This window comes from Rattus norvegicus, chromosome 1, assembly GCF_036323735.1.
Source record: "Rattus norvegicus strain BN/NHsdMcwi chromosome 1, GRCr8, whole genome shotgun sequence".
NCBI classification, from domain to species: domain Eukaryota; kingdom Metazoa; phylum Chordata; class Mammalia; order Rodentia; family Muridae; genus Rattus; species Rattus norvegicus.
In genome coordinates, this window is record NC_086019.1 from 191,512,572 (window position 1) to 191,534,756 (window position 22,185).

The 22,185-nt window shown below is 51.0% G+C and overlaps 2 protein-coding genes across 4 annotated transcripts; both read left to right on the plus strand.

Moving 5' to 3' along the window:
• Positions 1–1,856: 1,856 nt before the first annotated feature.
• Positions 1,857–7,234, plus strand: Prr14 (proline rich 14). Of its 2 annotated transcripts, none has more exons than NM_001401701.1 (12): positions 1,857–1,885; positions 2,664–2,735; positions 2,857–3,025; positions 4,124–4,245; positions 4,314–4,503; positions 4,883–4,926; positions 5,058–5,167; positions 5,515–6,088; positions 6,220–6,289; positions 6,368–6,459; positions 6,697–6,768; positions 6,861–7,234. In NM_001401701.1, the coding sequence occupies exons 2-12, from the start codon at positions 2,713–2,715 to the stop codon at positions 7,135–7,137; spliced, it is 1,743 nt and encodes a 580-aa protein (NP_001388630.1). In that variant the 5' UTR covers positions 1,857–1,885; positions 2,664–2,712; the 3' UTR covers positions 7,138–7,234. The 2 variants fall into 2 exon arrangements, with proteins under 2 accessions (NP_001388630.1, XP_063130996.1); XM_063274926.1 differs by lacking the exon at positions 1,857–1,885 and adding an exon at positions 1,910–1,959.
• A 342-nt stretch (positions 7,235–7,576) lies between these two features.
• Positions 7,577–21,939, plus strand: Fbrs (fibrosin). Of its 2 annotated transcripts, XM_001080034.7 has the most exons (18): positions 7,577–10,110; positions 10,401–10,580; positions 11,334–11,369; positions 11,460–11,489; positions 13,416–13,464; positions 13,554–13,854; positions 15,165–15,466; positions 15,661–15,863; positions 15,982–16,026; positions 16,223–16,318; positions 16,548–16,616; positions 17,462–17,491; positions 17,828–17,899; positions 18,256–18,373; positions 18,465–18,545; positions 19,612–19,695; positions 19,840–20,047; positions 20,147–21,939. In XM_001080034.7, the coding sequence occupies exons 1-18, from the start codon at positions 9,664–9,666 to the stop codon at positions 20,739–20,741; spliced, it is 2,946 nt and encodes a 981-aa protein (XP_001080034.4). In that variant the 5' UTR covers positions 7,577–9,663; the 3' UTR covers positions 20,742–21,939. The 2 variants fall into 2 exon arrangements, with proteins under 2 accessions (XP_001080034.4, XP_006230436.1); XM_006230374.4 differs by lacking the exon at positions 15,982–16,026.
• The last annotated feature ends 246 nt before the right edge of the window (positions 21,940–22,185 follow it).

Consider the following 22,185-nt stretch of genomic DNA (forward strand, 5'->3'; position numbering starts at 1 on the left):
AGGAGAGAAACAACTCTTACATGTTGTCTTCTGATCTCCATACATGCGCAATGACACATACATGCCCCTATATACATAATGGCACACGGGATGGCTAATCTTGGTTATCAACCTGACTACATTTAGAACTAACTAAAACCCAAGCCAGGCATGTCTCCAAACAACAACAACCTCTTTTAAGGGATTTTTTCTTGGTTACATTGAGTTATAAGACTCCCTCCATCTGGGCCACTCCTTCTAGTGGCAGCCTACATAAAAGGACACGGGAGAAGGACTTCATCTGTCCTGTTCCTGAGCCATCCCTTCACTGATGTTAGAACCTACTTCTGGATTCTAACACAGACTGAAGACCAGCAGCTCTCTAGGACTTCCCTGGGGCTCCAGCACCAGATGGGACTGCGGAGACATCCAGTCTTCTGAACTGAACAACCACCTGATCCTTGGCCGTTCGTTCTGTCAGGAGACGGTCATTGCTGGACTGCTAGAACCACAACCTGAAAGCCATTCTAATAAGTCCCATATATGTATGTTCTGTTAGAGAGCCCTTAATAATAATACAACACACAAATAAACATACCTCTTTGTATGTTTTTCCAGACAGAGTTTCTTTGTGTAGCCTGTGCTGTCCTAGAACTAGCTCTGTAGACTAGGCTGGCTTTGAACTCAGAGATTCACCTGTCTCTGCTTCCTGAGTGCTGGGATTAAAGGTTTATCCCACCACCACTCGGCAACAAACATACTTGTTTTATTGTTTGTTTGGTTTGGTTTTTGTTTTGTTTTTGGAGACAGGGTTCTTGGCTGTCCTGGAACTAAGTCTGTACACCAGGCTGACCTCAAACTCACAAAGATCTGAAAAAACATACTTTTTTAAAAAGTAATTTTTTTTTTTCTTTAAAAAGAGCGATTGAGGAAGACACCCACCAATGGTTTCTGGCCTCTACATACCAACATCAACACAAAGAGAGAAGGGGAGGGATGACAGATAATTCTAGGGAAGTTAGGAGCCTCAGTTAGGTGCACATTCACAGTGCACCGTGTGCAAAATGCCAGTAAATGACTTCCTCCACACCACAGTCCAGCTCCTAACAAAGGGTCCATTGGTGCCGGCTCTCCAAGCATTAGAATTCTACTCCTTATTACTCAGTTCCTAAAGACTACCTGACACCCTGCAGAGGATGCTCCTCTTCCAAGAGATACTTCAGCCCAGAACAGGAAAGACACTGAACCCGCGCCACGGAGCAACCCCAGGTTGGTTCTATTGGTCGCCTTCTGAGTGGCCTGCAGACACTACCTAGGAAGAAAGGAGGAAGGAGAAACGCTAGTGAATAAAGCTCACCGCACCCAGCCGTCTCACCACTTAAGCTATTCCCAGTCTCTCCAGAAACTGAACAGGAAGCTAGAGGCCACATCAGGCTTGGGATCTTCAGATTTTCCGTCCTGCCATCCCGACCCCCGTAGCCTCAATCCTGAGGAACCTAACCTAAGAGAATGGGAAATTACCAAGTCCTGAGCATTTAATCGATATTCACTGGCGTAGGAACAAGAAAAAAATACGTTAGGTAGAGAAACTTTAGCTTCCCTACACTTGTCCAGATATATCAAGAAACCTGGCATAGTGTTTTTCGGTCGATTAGAGCTAAAACCGGGCTGCCCTCAATTATAATGGCGGTGCAGTACCAATTTAGCTTCTTTGCCCCTAGGTAGTATGGCCGGCAGGAGATTTCACGTAGTTTCTCCTAACCCCGGAAGACCGGGACCGGTGATTGGGCGGTGCCTAAGACACAGAGAAAAAGGCCTCTGACGGTTGGACAGCGCTGTGTAAGGCTGGCTTTAAAGAAGCCGGAGGTGGGAGCTGTTGAAAACCCCGGATCCTTGGAAAGCTGCGGTGAGCGACGCGGGGGAGGGGAGGGGTGGGGGGGACCGGGCTGGAGAGAGGGCAGGGAGGCGGGCGAAGAAAAGGTTTGAGCCAACTAACTGGTCCGGGGCGCCCGAGAACGCGGGGCGGGGATCCAAGTAGGGCGGGGGTTTGGGGTGGGATGTTACCGGTGGGCTGGACCTTCTGGGACTGGAGTGAATGGTCTACCAGTTTGACAGTTTATACCCCAGGATCCGGACTGAGTTCGGTGATGAGTTTAGGCCTCCCCCCGGGGAACTTCGTTAAGCCGAAGCTCACAGTGGGAGGAGGGGAGTCGCGCGGCTTCTGATTGGAAGAACCGTGCAGTAGGATTCTTTCCTCAGAGATCCAATTTAGGCGATCTGGTAGGAGGGAGGGCTGTTAGTATGTGGAGTGATTCTTTTGGAGCTCTTGCTTGGTGGGGCAAGGACCACACAGGAATCTAGCGGAAACGGAAGCCTCTCAGGACCGGGATCCCACCGGATCCCAGAGAACCTCAGGGAGGCATCTACAGGGACAAAGGTCCCAGGAGGCTCGACCTGTGGAGAGCTGTAACCTCCGCAATCCAGTCTCGCGGCAGGTGCCAGGCAGGGCCCGAGTGATCAAGGCGGCTGCAACGGGAGGACCCGGCTCTGAGCGGCCGGTCGGGGGCGCCCTTGGAGGAAGGGCCTGTGCCCTGCCGGGAGCCGCAGGCGGACTATGAAGGGCGGAGTCCCGGGGGAGGAGCTGGCTCTCACTCCCCACTCCCTCGCTCCCCAACTTACCCCAGGCCTCAGCCTGGGATCCCCCAGGGACTCCCCGGAACCGCCGCTTCCCCCATGGATTTGCCTGGGGACTCCAGGTGAGAGCGTACCCCGCCCGCCTGACTTGAGCTCGGGAGACCGGGATGCTGACGGCTGTACCCGATCACAAGAGCCAACAACAGGTTCCGGCAACTGTCTTCTACTTCTCTCACCCTCCAGCCCTTCTACACAGCCAAGCCTGTGCCGTCAGCCTCTAGCTCGAGCATTATGGGAAGCCAGGAGCCCGAAAAGACCGAGGCTGCAGCCTTTGGGGAGCCCTTCATCCCTGGAAAAGGCCTCTCGGAGGGTCCTGGCCGTGGTGCTAGAAGATGTCATGGCTACAAACAGGGTGAGCCCTTTAAGTGAAAGACCACTCCCCCTTCCCTATCCTCCATCCCTGCCCTGGCTTAGCACTCAAGTCAGACCTGCTCCATTAAACCAGCCTTCAAAGCAGCCTCCGTAATGCAAGACTTCATGGTTTGGGGGAATTCGTGTGTCCATCCAATCACCCCTTCCACCAACTGCATCCTACTGAGTATGAAAAACTCTTCTGACTACGCTGTTATAGTTCTCTTTTGGGTTCTTTCTTCCATCCTACCAACCCCCTGACACTAGATAAAAGAGAAAAAGGATAGAGAGGAAAGAAAGAGATCCCGGAATAAAGGCAGGGGTAGACTACTTTCTGCTGATTAGAGGTGTTGAGTTCCTCGGGGCAAGTTTGATCTTCGCCATCAGGATACCTAATTTCTTCCTGTGAACAATAACAAACATCCAGTCAACAAACAGCCCACCCACTCCTGGGGGCATTAGCATTTATATGTCCTCTGAAAGTCCCCAGAATTCCAAATGTCACACAACTGCAGAAACTATCTGCAGCTGACAAAATTACATCCCTGCTGGAGGCAAACCATAGTGAGCGGCTGTGGACAATCTAAAGCAGCCCCATATTCCACACCTGGGATTAAAACAAAAACAAAATATTTGTGTATGTTTTTTTTTTTAAAGAAACCAAAAATCCAAAATTGCCACTTCTCTGTCCTCTTGGGAATCATGCTGTGGTGCCTTTGGCCACAAGGCAGAGATGAGGAAAATGACGCTGTCTTTTATGTCTCTCCAGAGCCTGGGGAGAAGAGTAGATTACTTTCTACACCTGTAGATCCTGACTAACATCTCACCCTTAATTAAGACCAAATCATCTCCTCTATGAATCTGAGTGTATTCTAGCTAAAATCTCTCTCACCTTTGTGGCTAAGGACATAGTGAGACACAGAAGACCCTGTCCAGCCATTCTAGTTTTTGTTGTTGTTTTGTTTTACTGAGACAGGGTCTCACCTTTTAGCCCAAGCTGACCTAGAACTCAGCAATCCTCTTGTGTTGGCCTTACAAATGCTGGGATTATAGCAGTGAACCCAGTTTTGCTTGCTTCTAACAGCTCTTCCTCCTGTAGGTTCCCCTGGCACACAAAGCAGACGTCCCCAGCCTACTGAATCACAACCATCAGCAGGATTCTGTCTGCACTCAGTCACCCACTTTACCATCCCACCAGGTCAAGTGGTCCTTGGAAGCCAGGCAAGTGTGAAAGGGAAGGGGATAAACCAAGAAGATAGTTGAGCCCACTGACCTCGTTCTTTCTCTAGGCCTCCTGACCCACTGCATTTGTGCAGAGAACCCTTGAGTCGTATCCGCCAGTCCTCACCCACCTCGAGGATGAGATCAAGGATGGCCCCCGGCCCAGAGGAGAGCCCTTCACAAAAGACAGACCAGGTCCCCCAGCCCACCCTGGTGGTGGTACTGAAAGACATTGCCAGTGCCAGACAACCAGTTGAGGTATAAGAAAGTACAGTGAAGACATCTGGGTCCAGCTAGGGCAAGCTTGGGGCTGGGGGTGGATTTCTGTAAAGGCCAAGACAACTGTTTTTGTTTGTTTGTTTGTTTGTTTTGTGGAGACAAGGTCTCAATATATAGACTTGGGTGGCCTAGAACTTGCTATGTAGACTAGGCTTTTCAAGAACTGGGATAAAGGCATGTGCCACTACCCCAATGACAACAAAATTTTATGTGGTAGACACTATTTAAATAAAGGAAATAAGAAAAGCCTCTTGTGTACAACCAAGCAGATATCTGGGGAATGAATTAGGACACAGGAGCTGGGGAAGCCAAAAATGGCTTCCTGCTTTTTCAAAACACCTCTCCTGTTTATATACAGGGTTTTGCTGAAGATCAGCCCAACCTCATTGTCCCAGCACAAAGGTGAGAAGGTGGGGAAGGGATTATCAAAGCTGAGGGCATCTTCAGGAGCCCTAGGAGCCAGGGGAAGCACTGTCGTAGAAGGGCTCTGGACTTGGAAGCACCTCCAACTCTTACTTTTCCCTTCACCCCAGAGCTGAGCCTGTGACAAAAGCTGGTCAGCCAATGCCTACACCCAGTGACCTAGAACCCCCATTTCAACTGTCCACTCTGCCTGCAGATCCTCCAGAAAGCCCAGTACCGGGTAAGGACTTGAATAGAAGAATGAGACTTAAGAGTTGCCACTGTGAGCTTGAAACATCAGGAGCAGAACTATGGGTGGGGCTTAGCTAGCTCCCAGGGCAGACTGGGATATATAAAACTGAGATCTGGGCCTCAGGGGTTGAGGAGTTCTGGTTTTGCTTTACAGGACTAGGGATCAAATCCAGGGCTTAGGGCATTAGGCAATCCTATTACAGCATTTTAGGGGCAGGTTCACTCCTCTAGAGACAGATTAGTGTTTGGGGGAAGAGACTGGGGCTTATGAGGTGATGCTTTAATCACCTGAGGGTGAGGAATGTCCCCATTACTCTTTCCTTTCTTCAACTGCAGAGCCTGCTCTGGAGACCCCACTGACCCCAACATCGTCCAGTCTTTTACGCCCCCGTCTCAGTCCCTGGGGCTTGGCCCCCCTCTTCCGTTCCGTCCGATCGAAGCTTGAAAGCTTTGCTGACATCTTCCTCACACCCAACAAAGCGCCACAGCCTCCACCCCCTCCACCTCCCATGAAACTGGAGTTGAAGATTGCCATCTCAGAGGCTGAGCAGTCCAAGGCTACTGAGAAAATGACATCTGTCAGCCCCCGGCCCCCTATCCGCCAGTGGCGGACTCAGTGCAATTCCCCAGCACCTGTCCCTAAGTTACCTCTGGGACGAAGCTATTCCTGCCCTGATCTAGGGCCCCCTGACCCAGGTAGCTGGCCTCCTGTTCCAGCCCAGTCAAGCCAGTCCAGGCCTCGGAGACATACTGTGGGTTGTGGGGAGATGGCCCGGACCCCACCACCTCCTCGGCCCTGTCTCCGGAAAGAGGTCTTCCCTCTTGGAGGAGTGGGAGTCTCACCTTCTCTTGCTACATCTTGTTCAGCCAATGCCTCTGCTTCCTTCTTCTGCGAGCCAGCCGAACCCAGGTAGTGCTCTTAATAGCCCCTCTGGAAGTCTGGCCTCAGGCTGAGCCTGGCCTCCTTGCTCAGTAGTCACTGACAGAAGACAGGTGTGTTGCTGTGCATTCCCTTGTCCTGACTATTAACCATCTCTACAGATTAGGTTCAACAAAGGGGAAGGAGTTAAGAGCGACGAAAGACAAGGTGGTTTCTGATCCAGAGAAGAAGGTAATGAATGAATAGATACAGGAGCCAGCTGAGGCCTCAGCCCATGCCTTTCTTTCACCCTCTGCCCAATTTTTGCAGACCCTGGGGAAGGTTTCTAGATTCAGAATACGGAGGACACCTGTCCGTCTACAACCAAACCTTACACCAATGGGGCTGCCTCGACCAATCAGGTAAGAGGCTCAGATAGAAGGAAGCTCCCTTGACCAACCAGGTAATATTCCCATTCCTGAAGTATAGCTTTATCTCCTCTCAGGAAGCATAGGAACCTGGAAGATTAAATTTGGCATGGACATGGCTTGTGCTTAGAACTTCAACTATCATTTCTGACTGGCCCAGAAACCAAAATTCTCATCAGCCCATAGGTATTGCCTATGCCTTTCCAGTCAGTGCCTTTGCTCTGTTTCCAGGTTGAATAAGAAGGAGTTCACATTGGAAGAAATTTATACCAATAAGAATTACCAATCACCCACAGCCAGAAGGTGAGGAACTTGGAAGGTCTGAGGGCAGGAGAGGGCTGTTTGAACCAGGGAGGAGAATCCTGCTAAAGATCGATTCTCTCTGCCTGACCCAGGACCTTTGAGACCATCTTTGAGGAACCACAGGAGCGCAATGGAACTCTGATTTTTACCAGCTCTAGGAAGCTCCGAAGGGCAGTAGAGTTTCGGGACAGTAGCCTTCCTCGATCCCGGCGACCATCACGAGGGGTCCGAACTGCAGCCAGCAGAACCCTTACTCCCAATCTGGCACCCAGCCAGGATGTGGGATCTCTACTGCAAGAACGACTGAAGGAGCTAGATGCCTTGCTCCTAGAGGAGGAGATAGACAGGGAACACCCTTGTCACCTCTAGGAGCTCCAACTGTTTGTCCATCCGTCCTTTAGGGAGGGGAGAAATCTCTGAATCAATTGTATTTTTTTCTCTATATTTCTATAAAGTTTTCAATATATGTTTCTGACTCCTTTGTGTCTCCAGCAGAGTTTGAGATCAATTAGTTATACTAGCTGATGTTTTTATGTTGTTCACCCAAGGAGTAGAGGTGGGGGGCAGTATCAGAAAAAAGGGTTGCAAAAAAAGGAAATGGAGTGGTCACTGGAGATTGCCCACCCCACTCTCATCTCCTGGCAGTGCTGGGGGATCAAACCTAGAATCTTGTATATACTATCTCTGAGCTACATCCCTAATTCAGAGATAACACTCTTGGGAACTCTTTTATGGGGTGATACGGGTATGCCAAGGATACACAACTCATTTATATCATAGAAAGTAAAAGGCTTTGGACCAGATTAAGGCCTTGATCAAGATGGTCTTTAATTCTTCCCAAATGCCGTAATCACCCACTTAGGACAATCTATCATAGATATTTGACCAGCATAAGCCCTATTAGGGAATTTTATCACCTTATTATATAAACCAGAAAACAAGGTTTGTCAAGGAAACATCCACATTAACAGCCAGGGACTGTGAGGTGGCTCAGCTGATGAGCATAGTAACCAGAAGTCGATCCCCAACACCCAGGAAAATGTTGAAAACGCCACAAAGTTGTCCTCTGGTCTCAGCATGCATGTAATGGCACTCGCACCTCCACATATTTCATGCCTACACAATAATAATACATTTTAAAAAATCAGAGATCAGAGCGGTATAACGTAAGCGCTGCAGAAGGTAGCACAGTGGCTAGGCCCTTCACTCTGGAGTTAGAATCCTGGCAGTTTGACAGCAGATACCCTTAGTAAAATGGATCGAATAGCAAATATTTACCTCGGAACTCATTACCAAATGAATTAATGCGAGAGAGTAATCCGCACTCGAGTGCAAAGTGTTTATTATTGTTGAGCACTGGAAGTGAAGGCCACCGCTCCAACCCCGCAGGAACAAGAGCTTGGTCTCCGCCCTACCGCTGACTAGGTATGCTCCGACGCTACCGTTGACCAATCCGCCCAAAGATGGGCAGAAGGCGTTAGCGCCCTGCGCTTGCGCAAAATACCAACTGGCAAAAGGCAGACCCTACACATCACAGAAGCGCACCTAGGACAGCCTAACGCCTACCAGTGGTCCGCCTCCTCTTACTCCAGGCACCACCTCCCAGTGCCTCGCCTGTCGCCGTCAGTAGATGGCCAATAAACGAAGAGCAGGAAGAGGCGGGTGGCCTAAGGGATCACTCCAAACACCTAGTTCGGACCAGTCCAGTCACAAGACCTGGGGAGGGCGGGGCTAACCTGACAACCCAATCCAAGATTTGAAGGCGGTTACATCCGGCACTTCCGCGACTTTGACTCCGCCCTTTGCATTGACGTATACTTGCCAACCTATAAACGCCTGAGTCTCGGAGGGGGGGGGAAGGAGGCGGAGAGAGGAAGGAGGCGTTGGCTGAGAAGGAAGAGGGAGGAGGGGCAGGGAAGTTCTGGTGGGGAAGAGGCCGAAGACTCCCAAGAAGACAACAGGAGGATACGGTGGAGTTCCTCGCTGCCCAGCGGCCTTTCCGGATCCTTCTATATACAAGCCAGTTAGGAACGGAGGAAAGGAGGAAGAGTCTTTTATGTCGGAGGACAGAGAGAGAAGCTCTATCCGTCACCGTTGCCTCACATCCGGGACTTTGGAAGGCAGGCTCCGCCCCCTTGCACCTTTCAAGGCTACAAGAGGCGTAGACCTCTTTAAATCTCCTTAAAGGGGTGGGTACCGAACTCGGCCGACTCCAACGCCAGCCTTAAAGGGGAAAGCAGCCGAAGCTGACAAACAACTCCTGTTGGAAGAATTGGGACAAGCGGAGTTTTCCTACCTCCTGTCCCACGCAAGAAGTTCATTAAATTCATCTTAAAGGGGAAGTGACAGCTTGTGAAGAGCTAGAAACTTAACTACGATCTCTTCAAAGGAACAGCTCGCTGTTTGAAGGCCTCTGGACTCTTTAAAGGGGTGGCCTCTTTCAGCCGGAGGACTTAAGACACTTTTAAAGGGGAGGTCGAGCTTTCCGCCCCTTTTAAAGGGGTGGTCCTTCCTCTTCCTCTGGGAGACTTGCCTCGACCCCTGGCACGGGGCCGCCACCGCACTAGACCAGCCGGACACAGTGGAGTCGTCTTAAAGGGGCCGGGGGCTGGACAATTTGAGGCCTCGCCTTAAAGGGACGGCCGCCCAGTTTTAGTCGTCGCGGCCCCGCCAGCCCTATAGGGGGGGCCTTCAGGCTTGTCGCCCCGGGGGCGGCGCCGGCTCTCTGGGCCTTGGCCTTGGGGCAAGCCAGGGGCCAGCGGATCCTGTTTTAAAGAGGAAGCCGGAGCTCTCTTGTCCCTGTGCAAGCGCCAGCGCCGCGCTCACGACCCGGGGCCTGTGGACAGGCCGCTTCGGGCCCCGCCACCTCCGGATGCGGCGCTGAGGGCCGTCACCATGGAGACGGCCGCGGCCCCAGGCCCGGGCTGGGCAGCTGAAGGGGAGCGGCGACGAAGACGCTGCTCGCGGCGAGACCGTGATCGGGAGCAGCGGCGCCGCCGAGGTCCAGGCGGTGACGCGCCCCGGGCCTTGTTGGCTGCCCCGCGAGGCTCTTCATCCTCGTCGTCACCGCCGCCGCCCGCCCGTCCCTGGTCCTCAGCTTCATCTGGAGAGCGGCCTGGGGGCCTAAGACGGCGGCGGCCCCGACCCAGGCCTCGACCCCCGAGACCGCGAGCTCGGAAGCGGCCTGCCGGTTCGGGCAGCCGCGGAGAGGAAGAGGAGGAGGAGGAAGAGGGGGGCGCAGACGACGGAGAAGCCGAGGAGGAGCCTGAAGAGGAGGAAGAGGAGGAAGACTTGATCGATGGTTTTGCCATCGCTAGCTTTGCCAGCCTTGAGGCCTTGCAGGTGTGCCCTAATGGGATTTGGGGGTCTTTGCGAGGAGGGTCAGAAGGGCAGAGAGGAGGAGATAGCCCTTAGAGAGGATGGGATTGAGGGGGCAGTGGTGACACCCCAAACCAGAGCAACCGGCTCCTCTTGCCAGGCTTCTGCCCCACCCTGGGGTGGGAGGAGGTAGAGCTAGTCTCTGGGGACTACCTAGGTTATCCTGCTTGAGAGGCATTTGAGTAACTTGGTCACCCTTAGAGAGTTGGAGAGCTTTTCTTTCTCCAACCATATTTCCACCACCTCTTCTACAGAAGGATGCATCTCTTCAGCCCCCAGAACGACTGGAACATCGGCTGAAGCATTCTGGGAAACGGAAGAGGGGGGGCTCCAGTGGGGCCACTGGGGAGCCAGGGGACAGCTCAGACCGTGAGCCTGGTCGACCCCCTGGGGATAGGCCCCGCAAATGGCCCAATAAGCGAAGAAGGAAAGAGGTGAGCTTGTCCCAGATCCCAGTCCTTCAAAATTCCTCAGAATGTCATTCATGTAGATGGACTTTGTATGAGCATCACAACTACCAATCCTAAACAGGAATCCCAGTTTCTAGTAGCAAAGAGGAAGGCAGGCAGAACAAACTGAACAGCAGCCCCTCTCCAGTCCAGGTCTTAAGGACTTAACTACAGTCAAACTCACTTGCTTTTGCTTGTCCTGTATATACTACAAACATGCTGATAATTCAAGGGACACATCAAAGACACTTAGTTGAATTATAAATAAGTTAGATGTCTCTGCCCTTTCCTCTAGCTGGTGGCAGCCCAGGGGGAAAGAGATAGCCAGCAAACAAACACCTACACTAGCTTGAGCAGCTGTACAAGGCAATGATCTGGGAGAGATCTAGGCAAAGTGCTACAGAAACCCACATGAGGAAGCCACTCATTCTGTCTGGGGGATGGGCAGCGGGTTGCGGTTAGGGAAAGCCCCCTAGAATGTCTTGGGCCCCAAAGTAGTCAGAAGTTTACTGAGGAAAGAAATGAAAAGTTGTTTTGAATAAAATTTAAGATTTGAGAACCTAGTGTATTAGGAAAATAGTAAAATCATTGGCAATGGAGGTGGGAAATACAAAGAAACTAGAAAAAGTGATGGAGAGTAGTTTTTAAGTGCCCTTGAATGTCTGGCTGGGAGTTGTGGCTTTGTACAGTTGCCTGGTCTGTCAGCCTCCCTTACTTCTGGACTCTGGTCTTTCTCAGGCCTTCTCCCGTCACTCTCTGGAAGCTGGATATATAGTAAGTGTTATCTACCTGTAATGGCCCTACCCTTCCCTGGTGGGTCCCTTCCCACTTCTATCTCCTCATGTCTTTCTCTTTTCTTCTCAGTGTGACGCAGAAAGTGATCTGGATGAGAGGGTGAGTAGGGCTAGGACTGTCGGGTGGGCGCTGTTGCTGGTGTTTAAGCAAGCAGCCTGCAGTTTAAAGAACTCCTACAATCACCAGACATCCTTCCTGAGTGGGATTCATGGTATTGAACCAGAATTAAGTTTTGAGGAGGAAGGGAAGGAAGGAGGTGGTGTTGGGATGAGGGGTGAGACCACAGTGTCCATGTGTTTTGAGGGGTCAGTTCTCTCCTTCCAACATGGGGTGGGACTCAAGTCATCAGGCTTCACAAGTGCTTTTACCTGCTGAGCTATCTTGCTGGACCTGGTGGTTTTTGTTTGTTTTGTTTGTTTGTTTTTTCCCTGTTTGGTTGGTTTGGGTTTTTTTGTTTGTTTGATTGGTTGGTTTGGGTTGTTGGTTGGTTTGGTTTGATTTGAGGGTTTGTTTTGTTTTTAATTTTGTATGTGGGTGTCTTGTCTGCATGTATGCCTGCATATCACCTGTGTTCAGTGCCTGAGAAGGCCAGAAGAGAGTATCAGATCCCTGGGAACTAGAGTTACAGACAGTTGTGAGCCTCCATGTGGGTGGTAGGAGTCCAACCTGGGTCTTCTGGGAGAGCAGCCAGGGTTCTTAACTGCTGATCTGTCTCTCCAAACATGATGCCACCCCTACACCCATTGTTTTTAATGATGAGCATGGCTCGGTAATCAGAGAATTGAAAGGTCAGTTCATCCAGTAACCTTGAACCATTTAAGCCTCTACTAGTTTTCTACAGGAGTCCAAAGTGAGTCTGGAACTGAATGGTCTTTCCTGTGGCCAGCAGCATTTTTTGTATCATTAGAGTCTTGCAGTGAGGACAGCAGACCATGGTTGGTCAGTGCAGATGCTCATCCTGGAAAGCTCTTTCAGTTTCTTTAGTGATTGTTGGGAAATAATGTGCCCTGGAAGGTAATGTTCTACCCCCTCACTCCCATAAGTAACTACATTTATACACCATGATGTTTGTCTTTTTCTTCTCAAAGTTTTTAGAAAGTGATTGAGGTGAGCTAAAGGGTCGTAGTCTACATATGGAGGGAGCTGGGGTCACTATCTGATTTTAACTAATTGTCACAGGAGACTAGAGGACCATTGTCAAAAGATCTTCGTCTGTGTTTTACATGGACTTTTCAGCTCTGAGAATATCACCAATTTAAAGGTTTTGGTTTGTTGTTTCATTTTGGTTTTGGTTTGTTTCTGGTTTTGGTTTTTTGTTTTGTTTTGGTTTTTTGGGGTTTTGGGTTTTTTTGTTAATAGTGTTTTGTATTAGTTCATCTGGTTTTTTAAAAATTTATTTGATTAGGACTAGGCATAATGATTTACACCCTTAATCCTAGCACTCAGGGGGCACAGGCAGGCAGGTCTCTGAGTTGACCAGCCAAGGCTACATACTGAGACTCTATCTCAAAACAATATTTTTTTAATTATGCATGTGTCTCTATGAGTGAGTATAGATAACCGCAGAGACCAGAGGAATCAATTTCCCCTGAAACTGGAGTTATAGGCAGTTGTGAACTACATGACATGGGTGCTAGGAATCTAACCTGGGTCCTCTGAACAGAAACAAGCAGTGCTAACCACTCAGCCATTTCTGCAGCCTCCAGCAGTTAGTCTTAATTGACATTGCTTCGATCTGCTGTCATCTATGCCATCTCTGGCAATGGCAGAATTTTGGCCTCAGTGGCCCCACTTCCTTCTTTTTTTTTTTTTTTTTTTTTTGATTCTTTTTTTCGGAGCTGGGGACCGAACCCAGGGCCTTGCGCTTCCTAGGTAAGCGCCCTACCACTGAGCTAAATCCCCAGCCCCCCCCCCCCACTTCCTTCTTAAAGTCACCTAAGGCCAGCATTCCAATAGATCATAGCTAGGCTGATGAAGTAAACAAGCCTTTCCCTAACCTAACCTTTCCCTGCCTTTCTCTCCCAGGTCTCCGATGATGACCTTGACCCTTCCTTTACGGTCTCAACCAGCAAAGGTTGGTCCTAAGGGCTGGGATGGAAGCATGAAGGAGAAATGGGTGAGCATGAACCTCTGCTAAGCATGTCTGCCATCCTGCACTCACAGCCTCGGGTCCTCATGGCACCTTCAATGGGAACTGTGAAGCAAAACTGTCTGTGGTCCCTAAAGTGTCGGGCCTGGAGCGGAGCCAAGAGCAGCCCCCGGGGCCTGACCCGCTGCTAGTGCCTTTCCCCCCAAAGGATCCACCACCTCCACCAGCCCCTCGGCCTCCCGTCTCATCCCCTACACCCTTACCAGCTACCCCCAGTCTGCCACCCCCACCCCAGCACCAGCTGCAGCTTCGGGTCTCACCCTTCGGCCTCCGAACTTCTCCTTATGGCAGCAGCCTGGACCTCAGCACTGGCAGGTGAGCGTACAGGGGTCCGATGTCATCTGGAAGGGCTATATTCTATAACTGGGACATGGAAAGAGTCTGACTTGGGAGAGGATTCTGAGATTGGAAAGTTTGAGTGACACTGGGTAAAATAAATTTAAAGAGATTACTGCAGGACTTCCCTAAGCCCTTTATACATTCATGTATAGGGCAGTTCCATTTGTGCCATTTTGTAGCTGTATATACTGTTAAGAGCTTTGTGAGATGTGCATCTGCTACAGAAATGTTCTTGGAAACATACTTTGGGAAGTGCTAACTTGACAATTAATAATGCTGACTTTAGTGTCAGCCAGCTCTGGATTCAGACCGGCCACTTAATGGATGTGTGATTTTTGACAAGTCGCTTGACCTCTTTGAACCTCAATTTTCTCTTTGTTATGAGATGAAATAATAATAGTACCTCTTTCTGAAAGCTATTTTGAGGATTGATTCTGAGAGAAAGCAGTGTTTCCCAAAGTGTGTATATATATCATTAGCAAAATATGGGATGATTTCAGGTCCTGCCTTGGTAAACTGTAAAATAGGCAAAGTCAGCTGCTTTAGGAAAATATGGTTAATATCTTAGCTTTCTGATTTCACACGTTACTACTTAGAATAGACAAAAAGTGAGTTACATTCTAGAAGAGAATTGGTGTAGTACAGATGGTTGCATGGCTACAGTAATGCTGGGGAAGGTGATGCGACATGTTGGAGACTTACATTGACTCATAGAGCCAATGCCAGCAGTTGGTCTACAGTAAGTACTCATTAAGGGTTAGGAGTTAATGGCACTACTGTTATGGGCTCTTCGTTGTTGTTTGTCTTCATCATCATTGTTGTTATTGAGAAAACTAAGGCTCAGAGAGGGGCAGTGACTTGCTCAAGGTCACCTAGGGTGTTCATGCAGGATGGGCATGGAGTTCAGGCTACCCGAGTGGCAGGACAGGATAATGTGGTACTGCTTCTACTATCTTAGGGTGGTAACTCCGGTGGCTCATTGTAATTAAGCATCAAAATGAATGCTCTGTTTTATACTGTGGTTGAGTCAGAAAATAGAAAGTCATATGGCAAGAGATGACAGAGGCATCTCTGTGAAAATTAGATCTAAAGAGGAGAAGGGTTTGCTGGGTGTGGGAGGCATCTCATCCTGAGACTGGGTTCTCTACAGGGAGTCCCTGGGGGCCAAGTTCTACCATCTCCCATGTTGGAGAACCAAGGCCACATCACCACCCAGGCTTCTGACCCACCTCCTGTTAGAGCTAGCACCTCCCACCCCTCACTCATCTCCCCACTTCTCTCCCCAGCTCTTCACGGCCGCCCCCCAAGGCCCCGGCCCCTCCCGTGGCTCAGCCTCCCCCCTCATCATCCTCTTCGTCCTCCTCCTCCTCATCTGCCTCCTCCTCGTCCGCGCAGCTCACCCACCGGCCCCCGACGCCCTCACTGCCCCTGCCTCTGTCCTCCCACAGCTTTCCTCCCCATGGGTTGCGCCCACCACCACCACCCCACCACCCCTCCTTGGTCTCCCCTGGCCCCACCCTGCCCCCACCCCCACCTCTGCTGCAGGTGCCAGGGCACCCTGGGGCCTCAGCCGCTAACGCCCTTTCTGGTGAGTTTGGGGTCCTGGCAGGGTGGAGTGGTGGGGGGCCAATGGCCCTAAGGATGGGCTTAGTTGGCTTTAGCAGGAACCAAGGGCCTGTGGAGGGAGTGGCTCAAGGCTAAAGGGAAGGCCAGTCACCTTGGCCCAAAGAGGCTGACTTGGTGGCGCCAGATATTAAAGCCTCTTCCCCTCCCCTCCCACAGAGCAGGACCTAATCGGCCAGGACCTGAACTCACGCTACCTGAATGCCCAGGGTGGCCCTGAGGTGGTGGGAGCAGGGGGCTCAGCCCGGCCCCTGGCCTTCCAGTTCCACCAGCACAACCACCAGCACCAGCACACCCACCAGCACACCCACCAGCACTTCACTCCCTACCCCCCGGGCCTGCTGCCTCCCCACGGCCACATGGTGAGCTCCTCCTTGGGCTGCTGCTGAGGCTCAGAGGCCTAAGGGAAGGTGTCTCCTACAGGGGAAGGAAGACTCTGGCTCCCTGGCTGGCAGCTTACTCTTCCCTTCTCTTCCCTAGTTTGAGAAATACCCAGGAAAGATGGAAGGCCTTTTCCGACATAATGTGAGTGTGTGAGGGTGTGTGATGTGTGGGAATGTATGGATCAGTGGAGTCCAGTCGTCAGCTCCAAAAGCAGGAAGAGCCCTGAGCTTGGGAAAGCTCCTTGGGGGTGTTAGGGTGGAGGCCAAAGAACTAATGGGTAGACCAGACCTGGATGCATCTCCACTCCCTGCTTGGACTAGTGCCCTTCTCTCCACAGCCGTACATGGCCTTCCCTCCCGCTGTGCCCGGGCTCCCTCCGGGTCTCCCACCAGCTGTCTCCTTTGGCTCCCTGCAGGGGGCCTTCCAGCCCAAGGTGAGCTCCTAATCCAGACAACTATTACTTCCTATTCCTTATAAACATCCTGGACCCCTATACCTTCTTCCCATTCCCCAAAATGTTTCTAGCTTCCTGTTCTACCTTCTGGACCCAGGTTTTTTGCAAAGCCGTGATTCCTCTCCTGACCCATATTCCAGCTTAGTTCTAGATCTTTTTTAACTTGGTACTGGCTCTCCTGTCTGATCCCTACACTCCCCTTTCCCAGAACACGAACCCTGAGCTGCCACCACGACTGGGGCCAGTGCTGAGCGGGCTCCCCCAGAAGGGGACACAGGTGAGGGGGGGTAGGGCAGGTCCTGGGGGAGTTGGAAGGTATGTTGAGGGGAGAGCAGAATTGACTAGAGAAGGGTGAGTTCTTGGCTCTTCCCTACAATCCACCCTCAGGTGTCTAAAGAGAGAACTTTTGTATAACAGGTCTTACCAGGAACAGGGAATAGAAGGTTGATGACATTGTCCCAAGAGTGAAGTAATTAATAGAGCAGTAGCTTTGTATTTTAGTTTTTTTTGTTTGGTGTGATACTAGATATCAAACCTAAGGCCTCAAACATGCATGTACTACTGAGTTATATCTCTAGCAAGACTGACTTTCTTGTAGTGGTTTTCAAATGCAAGTCACAAAATTTTTTCCCAAATAACATCGTACCAGGAAGCCCTGTCCATGGAAAGATAAACTTAACCTTTATAACATGACCAAAGTCTTTCCCCTACTCCTCACACGTCTCAGACCCCAGGGCTCTGAGAATACTGTGAAAAAAGTACAGGACAAGTTTCCTGAAGGGCAGACTAAAGTTTTCTGACTCCCTTAGAAGGCCCCTACCCAAAGGGTTTCTGTATATGGAACCATTAGAGGACAGACTGCTTCTCTGGTAGAGAAACCTGTCCTACCTAGCCATCTCAACAGGGCACAACCCTAGGATCTTGCTCAGAAACCTAATACAGAAGGAGCCATACCTATAGTGGGAGTATGGGGGGGAATAGGAAAGGAATTGTGACACTGCCAAGAATGGTGTGAGGGAGCCATAGTCTCAGGGAAATTGTGGGAACAGTACTGTAGAGATTTGACACTCGGGTCAGTAAACAGGTCTGAATCGCCTCCAATCTCTCCTTTACCATCCCCAGATCCCTGATCATTTCCGGCCACCTTTGAGGGTGAGTTTGGTGAGGATCTCAGGCTGCATGAGGCTGGGGGCTGGCTATGGTTTCAGGGTGTTTGGCTATGGTTGGTGGGATCCTGCTTGGGAAAAAATAAGCTCAAGATGTGAAGGCAGCCAGGTGTAAAACAATAGCCTGGGCTTAGATATACCTGGCCATGGGACCTTGGGCAAAACAGTTCATCTCTCTGAGCCTCAGTTTCCTTAGGCCTTAAGTTGTAGGGATGATGATTGAGGATGCTGTGTAGCAAGGCTGGGCCCAGGGCCAGGCCTGGGATAGGTGATGAGTGAATATTTTTCCTTCCCTTTCCCTTTGGTCATCCTGGGGCGACAGAAACCAGGAAAGTGGTGTGCCATGCATGTTCGTGTGGCTTACATGATCCTGAGACACCAGGAAAAGATGAAGGTACTGGGGCTGGAGGGCTTGGGAGAGTGGGTCTGAGAGTCGGGTTGTATGTATTCTGGGTAGTAACCTTCAACAAAGCTCAGAAAATTTTAACAAGCCTTTTCTCCTGTCTCATTGCTGGTGAACTGTTGTATAGCACCTGAGTTCTCTGTCTAGTTACTGGAATGGTTAGAGAAGATGCTATAAAGGATGTAGTAGAAAGCACTGAAGTCTCCCTTGGTGCCAGCCAGCTCTTGGAGGGAAGCTAGTGGTAAAAGTTAAGAGCCAGGGATAATCTAAGAATAACAGTATAAAAAGGGTAAAAATTCTAGACCAGACTTAGCTCCTCACTGGCCCTCCCCCTATGTCCCATGCAGGGTGATTCCCACAAGCTTGACTTTCGGAACGACCTCCTACCCTGCCTTCCGGGACCCTATGGGGCCCTGCCCCCTGGGCAGGAGCTCTCCCACCCGGCCTCCCTCTTCACTGCGACTGGTGAGTCTAGCTAGCCCTCCCAGAGCCTATAGCCCAATGTCCACCTTGCTGTCACTCGTCCTCATCAGAATCTTCCACTTCTCTGCCCCAGGAGCCGTCCATGCTGCAGCCAATCCTTTCACGACAGCTCCTGGGGCCCATGGACCCTTCCTGAGCCCCAGTACCCACATTGGTAAGAGCCCAAGAGAATTTTGGACTTTCTATGCCCTGTTCTTAACAGGAGGTAGAGATAGAAACCAGACCTAAGAGACAACTCAAGTTGGGTAGATAGGATTCTATTTACTTTATGACCTTAGTCAGTTAATCTCCCTACTGTCTATGTGGTTCCCTCTTCTGTGGAATGATCATGGAAAGGCAGGATGGTTCCCACTCTGCCGGTGGGACTCCTATCTCTGAAACAGCCAGTGATAGAGGATAGCGTTTCACTTGGGAGAGTGGAGAAGGAAGGCTATGCAGTCTGAAGAGGGAGTGTGGTCATTGCCCTCAAGGAGACTTGAAAGTCTCTTGGGGAGATTTAAGGGGGGCCAAAAAAAAGAAAGGAAGAAAAAATAAGTTGAACCCAGGTCAACTTTCTGGCTACAAAGACTATGAGGTTCCCACATAGAGGTAAACTAGTTAATTCTAATTCTGACAGATTTGTGATAAGTATGAAGTTAGAGTCAGCCTGAGAAAGGTATTTCAGATAGGGTGAAGCCAGTAGAAGTCTTCAGACTAGTAGTTTGCTAACAGAATTGAGACCTGCTAAGAGGTCTTAGGAGTCTTGAATGGGGGTACAGATAAGAATTTGACTTTTAAAATCAGAGAGGCCCCAAGTTGATGGTGCCACTTTATAGCTAGATGTCTTTGGGCAAGTCATTTCACCTCTCTGGGCCTGTTTTATCACTTGACAATGGGAATGGTCCTTTTTACTTCAGGAGATTGTAAAGAGGTTTAACAGCATTGTGCAGTGTCTGGCCTGACCCGAGAAATGCCCCGTACATGGTTGTTAAAGCTAAGTCCCTAAGAGCTGGTTATAACACCTTTAATCCCGCTACGTGGGGAGGTAGAGGCAGGGGGATATCTGTGAGTTCCAGGCCTGTCAGAACTATATAGTGAGACCCTGTTTCAAAGATAACAAAAAACCTAAGCCACTAAGTGTTCCAGCTTCTTTACTGACTTACCTCGTCCCCACCATTTCTTTGGTCCTGCTCAAAGTTGGCTTGCCCTGTGCCCTGACCAGTCCCCCTTTCCTCTCACAGATCCCTTTGGGCGCCCCACAAGCTTCGCTTCCTTGGCGGCTCTCTCCAACGGGGCCTTTGGAGGCCTGGGCAGCCCCACATTCAGTGAGTGCTGGGTAGAATGGGAAATGAGGAGTGGGAGCTGTGACAGTGGGGCTATGGGCTCAAGCTGGGCCTGTGATGCTCTCTGTAGAGTGCCCCCCCCATCCGCCCCAGCCCCTGTCACTTTCTACTTTACCTTCTACTCAGACTCCAGCGCCGTCTTTGCCCAGAAAGAAAGCCCAGGAGCCCCACCAGCCTTTGCCTCCCCACCAGACCCATGGGGCCGCCTGCACCGCAGTCCTCTTGCCTTTCCTGCTTGGGTCCGACCCCCTGAAACTGCCCGGACACCGGGCTCAGATAAGGAGCGACCTATGGAGCGAAGAGAGCCCTCTGTCACCAAGGAGGAGAAGGACAGGTATATATCCTCTACATAACTACCATCTAACCTACTCCAGTGCTGTCAGCCACAGGAATTCCTTCAATTTTTCCCCTTGTGCTCTCTGCACTCCACCAGGGACCTCCCTTTCTCACGGCCTCAGCTTCGAGTTTCTCCTGCTACTCCTAAGGCCAGGGCTGGCGAGGAAGGAGTGCGGCCAGCCAAAGAGTCTGTGCGGGTAAAAGAAGAGCGGAAAGAAGAGGCTGCTGCTGCAGCTGCTGCCGCTGCCGCCGCCGCTGCTGCCGCTGCCGCTGCTGCCGCCGCCGCCGCTGCAACCACTGGGCCTCAAGGTCTTCATTTGCTTTTGGAGAGGCCCCGGCCACCCCCCTTTCTTGGCCCTAGTCTGCCTGATCGCTGTGCAGGCTTCCCAGAGCCAACCTGGTTGGCAGGGCCCCCACGCCTGGCCAGGCCACCACGCTTCTATGAGGCAGGTGAGGAGTTGACTGGACCAGGGGCCATGGCTGCTGCCCGCCTCTATAGTCTAGACCCTGCTCATCCATTGCTATACAGCCGTTTGGCTCCTCCACCACCACCTACTGCAACTCCAGGAACCCCTCACCTTCTCAGCAAGACCCCACCAGGAGCCCTTTTAGGAGCACCACCACCTCTTGTGCCCGCCCCCCGGCCCAGTTCCCCACCTAGGGCCCCTGGCCCAGCCCGGGCTGACAGGTGAGGAGAAGTGAGGGGCAGGGGCAAAGCTCCACCCCCTTTCCCCATACCTTGTGACAAAAGTCCTAGGGCTGAAGTTTTTAAGCCAGGGTTGGAAGGCAAAGGTCACAATTTCATGGTCATCTCTGAAGTCATGGACCTAGGTATAGAATCCCCAACCCCCCGCAAGTATCTCGTGGACTGTGGGGTCACTGGGAGGACAGGGGTCACAAGCCTCTAGAGAGGTGTGTGTGTGTGTGTGTGCGTGCATGCGTGCGCGCACACATGAGGGGTTCATTTCAGAGGTTATGGCTCATGACCTAAGGTGCACCAATGCCCCCTCTAAGGGCCTCTAGGCCCTTGGCCTGCCTCCCCAAGGGCTCACTAAGCCAGAGGCCAAAGTGCCCCCTCCCTTTTACCTACTACCCAAGTTCTCATGCCCTCTTAGGGCTGAGGAAGAGGAACTAAAGGAATAGGGGTTCCATGTACATATTTATCACCCCTTCCACAAATTCCCCAGACCTTTTGTACATTTTTACAGGGGTGCCCCTCTCTATAATCCCCTTCCTGGTTAATTAAATCCTCAGACTGGTGCTGTGTTCCTAGCCTCTGGCCTCTCTGTAGGGGTAGGGTGTCCCAGGGCAAGAGCCTGGAGAGGACAGGCAGAATCCCAGGGCTTGACCCTGGGTATGTAGGATCCAGAAGGAAGTAGACCAACAGGGAAAGGGACCTAGAATTTAAGCTAGAAGAAAGGGCAATTGTACCTGGCTGTCAGCCCAGGTCTCTCCAGACTTGTTCCTATCCTGTGTGGCCCACAGCTCTAAAAAGGCTCAGCCTTTAAGCTTCAGATTCCACCTCTTAATGGCTAAGTTCCTAACCACCACCCCATTTCCAAGTGCCCCCAGGATTCCTGGGCCCTGTTCCACAGTAACCTGTCCCAAACTATGGGAGGGAGAGGTGGCCAGAGAAGGTCACCATGAACACACACCAAAGAAGGGGGTTGGTTCAGGGGGTGGGCAACACAGGCAGCTTCTTTAGCAGCCTCCCAGCAGCAGCCCCAGCCTTCCCAAAGCAGCAGGCACTTCCAGGCTGGGGCCCTAACTAGAAGGCAGGGCTCAGTTTAACAAAACCATAACGTTGACTTTTTCCCCAGTGGGGCTTATTCTGTAACATGACTTGCGAATATTTATATAAAAATGAGTGTTACAATGAGACACCCCCAACCCCTGGCTCCTCTTTTCAGTCTGTGTGAGTTGTCTGTTGTGGGTTGGACTGGGTTCCAGAATGAGGACAATACTGACCATGTCCTCATTGAGGGTTTCCTCCCCTACCCTCCTACCTGGGGAACTCTACTACTTCGGGATAGGTGAGTTGGTTAATTGGGTGTTGGTGTTTTTCAAATACATTAGATTCAAACAATGCAGAAAGACATTGAATGATCCCCAGGTGTGGCCACTATTTGGTGTGTA